The following is an 8,587-nucleotide window of genomic DNA, read 5'->3' on the forward strand; positions in this document are numbered from 1 at the left end:
ATGACACCTTAACCCCCCCGCTGCTATATTAGATGATTCTGATGACACCTTAACACCCCCGCTGCTATATTAGATGATTCTGATGACACCTTAACCCCCCCGCTGCTATATTAGATGATTCTGATGACACCTAAACCCCCCCGCTGCTATATTAGATGATTCTGATGATTCTGATGACACCTTAACCCCCCCGCTGCTATATTAGATGATTCTGATGACACCTTAACCCCCCCGCTACTATATTAGATGATTCTGATGATTCTGATGACACCTTAACCCCCCCGCTGCTATATTAGATGATTCTGATGACACCTTAACACCCCCGCTGCTATATTAGATGATTCTGATGATTCTGATGACACCTTAACCCCCCCGCTGCTATATTAGATGATTCTGATGACACCTTAACACCCCCGCTGCTATATTAGATGATTCTGATGACACCTTAACCCCCCCGCTACTATATTAGATGATTCTGATGACACCTTAACCCCCCCGCTGCTATATTAGATGATTCTGATGACACCTTAACTACTATATTAGATGATTCTGATGACACCTTAACCCCCCCGCTGCTATATTAGATGATTCTGATGACACCTTAACCCCCCGCTGCTATATTAGATGATTCTGATGATACCTTAACCCCCCCGCTGCTATATTAGATGATTCTGATGACACCTTAACACCCCCGCTACTATATTAGATGATTCTGATGACACCTTAACACCCCCGCTGCTATATTAGATGATTCTGATGATACCTTAACCCCCCCGCTGCTATATTAGATGATTCTGATGACACCTTAACCCCCCCCACTGCTATATTAGATGATTCTGATGATTCTGATGACACCTTAACACCCCCGCTACTATATTAGATGATTCTGATGACACCTTAACACCCCCGCTACTATATTAGATGATTCTGATGACACCTTAACCCCCCCGCTGCTATATTAGATGATTCTGATGACACCTTAACCCCCCCGCTGCTATATTAGATGATTCTGATGATACCTTAACCCCCCCCGCTGCTATATTAGATGATTCTGATGATTCTGATGACACCTTAACACCCCCGCTGCTATATTAGATGATTCTGATGATTCTGATGACACCTTAACTCCCCCGTCTACTATATTAGATGATTCTGATGATTCTGATGACACCTTAACACCCCCGCTGCTATATTAGATGATTCTGATGATTCTGATGACACCTTAACACCCCCGCTACTATATTAGATGATTCTGATGATTCTGATGACACCTTAACCCCCCGCTGCTATATTAGATGATTCTGATGACACCTTAACCCCCCGCTACTATATTAGATGATTCTGATGATACCTTAACACCCCCGCTACTATATTAGATGATTCTGATGACACCTTAACCCCCCCGCTGCTATATTAGATGATTCTGATGATACCTTAACCCCCCGTGCTCCAATAGTAGGATCCACAGAGCTAGAGAGAAGGGAGCACACCACACTCTTATATGATGTCCTTGTTTAGCAAGACCCACAGACAGAGATTTATTGTCTGTGATACCCACTGCTTTCCATGTTTGCGTCCCAAATGGCACCACATCTGCTATATAGTCCACTGCTATGACCAGGGTCAAAAGTAGTGCACTATGTCGGGAGTAGGGTGCCATTTGGGACACATCTCATGACCTATTAAAGTGTCTGCTTCATCCTATTCTATATGCGGGGTTGGTCTACATTGGCACTGCTCGCTGGTTGGCCTGTGTAGCCACAGTGCAAGACTGCCCTCTACTGTTATTCACTGTGCTGAGATGTGATCACGTCACTGAAATGATCTTGTACCCAGTGGTCTTGTACCCAGTGGTCTTGTACCCAGTGGTCTTGTACCCAGTGGTTTTGTACCCAGTGGTCTTGTACCCAGTGGTCTTGTACCCAGTGGTCTTGTACCCAGGCTCACGGCTCACTGCTGGTGAAGGGGCGGGGCTATCATAAAAAAAACCTGGTAACACATAATTGGAAGTGTAGTTTAAAACACATTCATAACAGTGTTGTAAGTGCAATATAACATGTCATAACACATGACAAAACATTTTCCCATTCAGAGTCGAGGCTATTCCCGTAATAGAATGGACATGAACCTTCTTATGACAGTATAGAAAGGTCAGCCATTTTGGTAAGGGCAGTTGATCAACAATGGTCAGCCATTTTGGTAAGGGCAGTTGATCAACAATGGTCAGCCAGCGCTGTGATAGATATTGTCATTTAATAGGATCTCTATGGTTATTCCCTCCGAGATATAAGGAAACTACCAATTGTTCAAACATTCACTATAAACACAGATGAAAACAGAAAGTAAAAGTAACACAATAAAATAATCTGTTAATCTCACAAAAGTAATTTATTTATATGGCTTTTTCTTTGTATGAGTTGGTATGAACAGAAAATTGGACAATACCTTGGCTGTGTTTTACAGAAAATAATACCTGCATCAGAACCATGTTGTCACAACGTTGTGCAACAACATCATCTCAGCGTTGTGTTTGCATCATGAATGCCTGGCAGGGCAGACATAGAGGAGCGGTGATGAGGTCATCAAACCTCGCTTCTCTGCTCCGCTCGGCGCCGTATGACATCACAGCACCACACAGAGAACATTCACCCAATGGCAGAGGAGACATGTTAAAGCATTAACACACACTCAAATCAGGTCAGGAGGCCCACATTCAGAGAGTACTGTACGGTAGGTCACTCTCTCTCTACTGCTGGGAGGCTGTCATTCCTGTTCATATTGCTTCACAGAGAGACTGCATACAAACCTCTGTACTGTATGTAGCCAGCCAGCTGCATTATGACCAGCTGGTTACATATTGACTGAGACATTTTGGCAACAAAGACGATTGAGAAGAAATGAAACATGAGAACACAAAACGCTGAGAGAGAGAGAACATCATACAACCTTACAAAGACATGATGATATAATGGCTTTTAGATGAGAAGGCAGTTGGTTTCTTGGATGCCAGCAGCACAGGTCAGGCATGGCAGGGCAGTGACAATGCTGCAGGCCAAATCTGGTCTGCAACAGGTTTGGTCTTTTCACACTAGTGAGCCAAGCCAACTGAGCTGTACAGAGCTAATGGTCTAATTATGCACTCACCATAGTTGTTGGAACCATGATCTGAAGGACAATGTGAAGTCAGCACAGTTTGGGTTGGGTTGTCATGATAGTGTGAAAAGGGTAATAGACTGGCATCCAGACCATTTGTAGACGAGTCATATATCTTCTATGTACACAGAGATAGGGGTTAACTGGACAGATCCAATTGACTGAGTCAAAAATACACACATAAATATTGCCTGTTTCTAGCGCACACGCTAGGGTTTGGTCCTTACAGAGAAGCCCTGAGAAGTCTGTTTCCATGTCATTGTCCATAACAGATCCTGGTTGTGCGTGTGTGTTTGTGTGTGGGTGTGGGTGTGTGTGTTTTTGTGTACGCAAGAGTGTCTGCTTGTGCACGTCGTCAAATAGTTATTTAATGTGACAGACATCTGATGATTTCTGTTGAGAAAAGATTGGCAGTGACGGTACTGTCAATATTGGACAATAAAGTTGTATTGTATTGTATTGTAACTTACTTTGCTAGCGGTGCCTGATTTAAATACAGGATATCAAAGTGCTACATATACGGCCAAGTGTCAATCTCTGTCTAAGCACCCGAACCAAGATGGCACATCTGTTACAGGTCCCAGATTTAGTGTGTGTATGTGTGTGTGTTTGTGTGTCTAATTTAGGCGTGAAGATTTGATGTGTGTGTGAGCACTGGCTGGTGTCTAGGGTCACTGACTCTCTGTTTCTGAAAATGAGTTGTGAACTTTGGCACAAAGACACACGTCCAATCGGCAGCATAGTTTGTGTTGAAAGAAAGCACATGGATTAATGCCAGTCCCCTGATAACAACAAATCACAACTTGAGTCACTGTAACACAAGTTAACATTACTGAGTTGATTATCATTGACATCTACGGCGAGCAAAAGTGCTCAAAAAACACCAGTTGGAAAGGAGATTCAGGTAGCGCTATGCCGGTTCTGATTCTGATTCCAAATCTCTCTGGGCATCGCCGCTGGAAAACTCCTCAAACGCAAAACCTCATCTGAAGAAATCAAAACCAGGATTACAAACAAAGACTAATAATATAATGGTATATAGATATGTATGGACTTATTCATAAATTGAAATAAAAATAAAAATCAAGAAAATAAAACAAGAAGAAATTAAACCATTTTTAAAAGCCCACCAAATTAATTAGCATTTTCAGTTTGGTTACAGTCTGTATTTCTTTTTGAGAAGTGTGCTTTGCTTTGCATCCGGATTTACTGTTCAGTTCATGCTGTCTGGTTTGGACATTCCTCTATATAGATACAAACAAGAAGATAGTAAAACATTGACATTTGCTTTGTCAAAGATAGTATTCTTGTCATCTTCTCTCTTCTCTATATCACGAGTCACAAGTCCAGACGGTTGCATCATGTGGTTTCGCCGTCTCTCGTTTTATTATAGTCTCTCTGCATGGCACTTGTCAAGAACCTGCGAGTCAGGGAACCTGAGTTATAGTGTCTATACAGGCAACCATATGGCTCTGCTGTCCTGTCCTGTCCTGTCCTGTTCTGCTCTGTCCTGTCCTGCCCTGTTCTGTCCTGTCCTGTCCTGCCCTGTCCTGTCCTGTTCTGTCCTGTCCTGTTCTGCTCTGTCCTGTCCTGCCCTGTCCTGTCCTGTCCTGTTCTGTCCTGCCCTGTCCTGCCCTGTCCTGTTCTGCTCTGTCCTGTCCTGTCCTGTTCTGTCCTGTCCTGTCCTGTCCTGCCCTGTTCTGCTCTGTCCTGCTCTGTCCTGCCCTGCCCTGTCCTGTCCTGTCCTGTAATGTCCTGCCTGGAGAGACGGATGTGCATTAGGGAGATAGAGGGGATGAGAAGGTTAGGGAGGGCCAGCACTGGAAGGGGTATGGTGTGTGTGTGTGTGTGTGTGTGTGTGTGTGTGTGTGTGTGTGTGTGTGTGTGTGTGTGTGTGTGTGTGTGTGTGTGTGTGTGTGTGTGTGTGTGTGTGTGTGTGTGTGTGTGTATGATTACGTCAGTTAGTGTGTGTGTTTGAGTGTAGAGTCTCCATGTCTGTGATCTTCTCTACTCCTCACTGGGCCCTCCCGGCATGGTTCTTTCTAGCCCCTTCACTGCTACCCTCCAGAGCCCAGGATTCCCCCTCGCTGTCCGAGCCCCTGTCCCGATCCTCCTCCTCCCCATCATCATAGTCATCCTCATCTTCCTCCTCTGGGGAAGGCTCGCTGCCATTCTCTGTCCCCCAGCTGTCCTCCTCGTCCTCAGCCTCAGTCTTCATGGTGGTGGGGGGCTTGGAGGAGGCTGGTGGGACGGGTGGAGAGGCAGGCAGTGGGGAGCTCTCTCCACTGCTCTCTGTTTGGTCCTCGAAGGCCTCTGGGTTCTCTAACATCTCCCTGATCAGAGGAGGCATGGGGCCTGGGATCTCCATCTTCAGAGTGATGGCTCTCTCTGCCCCTGTACAGACAGGACAAAGAGAAAAGACAAACGTTGGCATCATATCTGGAAAGTGATTCCTTTTGGCTCTTCTTCTCCTGTCTGTGCCCTTCCATTCTGTACTCTCTCCAATTCCTGTGTCCCAATCTTATTCTAACTGTCCTGTCAGAAAAATAATAAAATACGGAGAGAGAAAAAAGTCTACAACCCACCCTTGATGTTCAAGACAGTTTGGTCCAAATCTTAGCATATCTTCAATGTGTGTCGAGACAGTTTGGTCCAAATCTTAGCATATCTTCAATGTGTGTCAAGACAGTTTGGTCCAAATCTTAGCATATCTTCAATGTGTGGGAAGAGACAGTGTTACAGGTGCTCTAACGGACAATTCTTGACTCTAATCCACTGTACTAATACTGACCCTTAGTGCTGATGCCTCGGAGGTCAGTGATCTTCATCAGCATGCGGGGGAACATGTGGGGTTTGTTGGGGCGTCTGCGACGTGCGTAGATCTTCAGGGCCTCTAGGAGGGGCTCCTGCAGCTTGTCCACCTTCTGGGGCTCTTCCAGGTCCATACGGTCTGAGGGACGGATGGGGGAGAGGACAGAGTTATATACATGATCAACAGGACCCATCCATCACACTAGGATTGATGTAATTGCTGATTGATGTAATTGACGAAGTGTAAAGTATAGTGTATCTAAACTATTTTACCTCCAAATTTCTACTGGTATTGTAACTGAGTGAGGATGTTATCCCGGCCTAACACCTCAAAGACATTTAGCTCTGTATGTGCTTTTAACATTATTGACTGGCAGTAGAATCATGTTAATCCCCTCAGGGTGCAGTACCTCCAGAGATGAGGGAGATGGCGCTGAGGAGGCCCGTCTCTGTGTCGTCCATCTCCAGAGGCAGCAGCTGGCCAGCAAAGGCAAACACCAGGTCTGTGAGCGGGCCGAAGCCTGCGTTGTGCATCTGGGTCCGGTTCAGGGTCAGCCCGTCTGAGAAGGTCATGGTGTCCTGTTCTGGAGTGTAGCGGGTGCAGATCCTCAACATCTAGGAGTGAGAGAGAGACACATATGAAATGTCTTTATTATTTTAGAACTTTGGTGAGTGTAATGTTTACTGTACATTTTTTATTGATTATTTCACCTTTGTTTATTATCTATTTCACTTGCTTTGGCAATGTAAACATATGTTTCCCATGCCAATAAAGCCCTTAAATTGAATTGAGAGATAGAATTAGAGAGCGAGAGAGAGAGCGGGGGGGGGGGGGGGGGGGGGATGAAGACAGAGAAAGAAAGAGAGGGGGAAGTATACCATAAATAAAATCGATTATCTGTATACCACAGGAAGTGCACACCACAGGAAGTGCATACCACAGGAAGTGTGATCCATATAGTAGGCTATGTTTACAAGCATTTCACTACACTCGCTACACTCGCATTAACATCTGCTAACCATGTGTATGTGACCAATACAATTTCATTTGTTCTACATCTATTGTCCATAAAACCTCTTCAGCTATTCAAATTTCCCTCCCAACAGTATGAGCCGACATGCAAAGTTATTCTTGCAATGCCACCTCTATCCACTGAGAGGCACTGTCCTCTTATCATTACATTTACACATGGCTTTCTGAGTACCAATAATGGGAACCTTTCACAGATCTCAACTATGACTGATGAGACTTTATTTGATAACACAGAGGGGGTTGAGGGGATGGGAAAAAACAGGTAAGTACCAGGATATCCAGGCAGGCTGATTTGAGGAGGGTGATCTGGTCAGCGATGGTGAGGGTGGTGAAGCCGGGAAGGCGCTTGGCAAACTCCACGATCTTGATGATGCACTTGGTGGAAAGCTCACTGAACTTATCCCACAGCCCCAGGTCCAGCTGCACGCGCTGCTCTGCACTGGAGTTCTGGAGGACGGAAGAGATACAGAGAGATATATTATGAGCATGGCGGAGACAGACAGGGTTCTTACTCAACTAGCTCTCACAGTCTCACATCAGAATTAGACGTCCATCCATGTTTGTCAAACGTAACATTTCAAACTCCAGAATCTTCAGGTTAGGGATAAACTCTGAATGGGTAAGGTAAGGGTTAAGGATAGGCTTAAAACTCAAATCTAAAAAACAACTTTCTATCGCAGGATTCAAACATGCACAAGAGGCAGATGCTTACGCCCATCCACCATCCACGTCCACAACGCCCTAGCAAAACCAGAACCTACTTCAAGGTAACAGGGCTCACTGTTGCCCCTAGTGGCCGTTTTCCATGTCATCTCCCATCGTCCTCAGACATGGATGGACATCGAATACTGACTTGTATCACGGAGGATCTGGCTGTCTGACTAGACATCAATCAGCTAGAATAATAATATCACTGACTGACCATCAGCCAACCAGGTAGAATACTCTCACAGTCTTACTTTACACCAACAGATCACCTTACCCCTGTTCTCACACAGTGGCCATTGGAGAAATAAGATTTACCCTAAAGTGTCCATTTGAGTTGAGAAAGTATACATGTTCATAGCACATTTGTGTCCGTATGTTGAAACAGAGAAATGTGTGAGACTTACGGTGTGGTATTTGCCCAGCTGCAGCAGTGAGGGGAAGGTGTCTTGGTGGGCCTTGCTGACTTTGTTAACCAGCTCCTCCAGTTCTCCACTCAGCTCATAACTCTCCGGCAACACCAACTCCTCCTTCACGTCCTTCTTCTTCTTGTTCCTGTCGTTACGCACCGCTGTGGGGTGGGGAGGTGGGGGGGAAAGAGGAGGAAGAGGAGGAGGAGGAGGAACACACAACATGTGAATAAGAATCTCAGTGACAACATGGATCAGTCATGATATGTAGGCCTAGCCACTGATGCTCCGCAATTCAGTGATGTTACAAACCAGTTATTAAGCCATAGTATACAATACAGCTTATAACAGTACTTCATTAAACAAAGTGATGACACTATCTCCCATTCTCTTCCTCCCCCTCTGCATTGAGGTATTCCTGCTACCAGTCACTTTTCAGCCCTGTTTACAAACCACCTCAACCACTCCAGTACCC

At 45.2% G+C, this 8,587-nt stretch overlaps 1 protein-coding gene across 2 annotated transcripts in view; it reads right to left on the reverse strand.

Moving 5' to 3' along the window:
* Positions 1–2,369: 2,369 nt before the first annotated feature.
* The window catches only part of LOC106572508 (retinoic acid receptor gamma-A), a 132,494-nt gene continuing 126,276 nt past the window's right edge, over positions 2,370–8,587 (reverse strand). For both annotated transcript variants that reach the window (XM_045696298.2, XM_014146737.3), the window contains 5 exons: positions 8,110–8,273; positions 7,268–7,444; positions 6,375–6,579; positions 5,945–6,103; positions 2,370–5,547 (listed from right to left, as the gene is read on the reverse strand). In XM_045696298.2, coding sequence (XP_045552254.1) covers positions 5,168–5,547; positions 5,945–6,103; positions 6,375–6,579; positions 7,268–7,444; positions 8,110–8,273 — 1,085 coding nt within the window. In that variant the 3' untranslated portion in view covers positions 2,370–5,167. The remainder of the gene's footprint in view (positions 5,548–5,944; positions 6,104–6,374; positions 6,580–7,267; positions 7,445–8,109; positions 8,274–8,587) is intronic.

This window comes from Salmo salar, chromosome 15 (genome assembly GCF_965601325.2).
Source record: "Salmo salar chromosome 15, fSalSal1, whole genome shotgun sequence".
Classification (NCBI taxonomy): domain Eukaryota; kingdom Metazoa; phylum Chordata; class Actinopteri; order Salmoniformes; family Salmonidae; genus Salmo; species Salmo salar.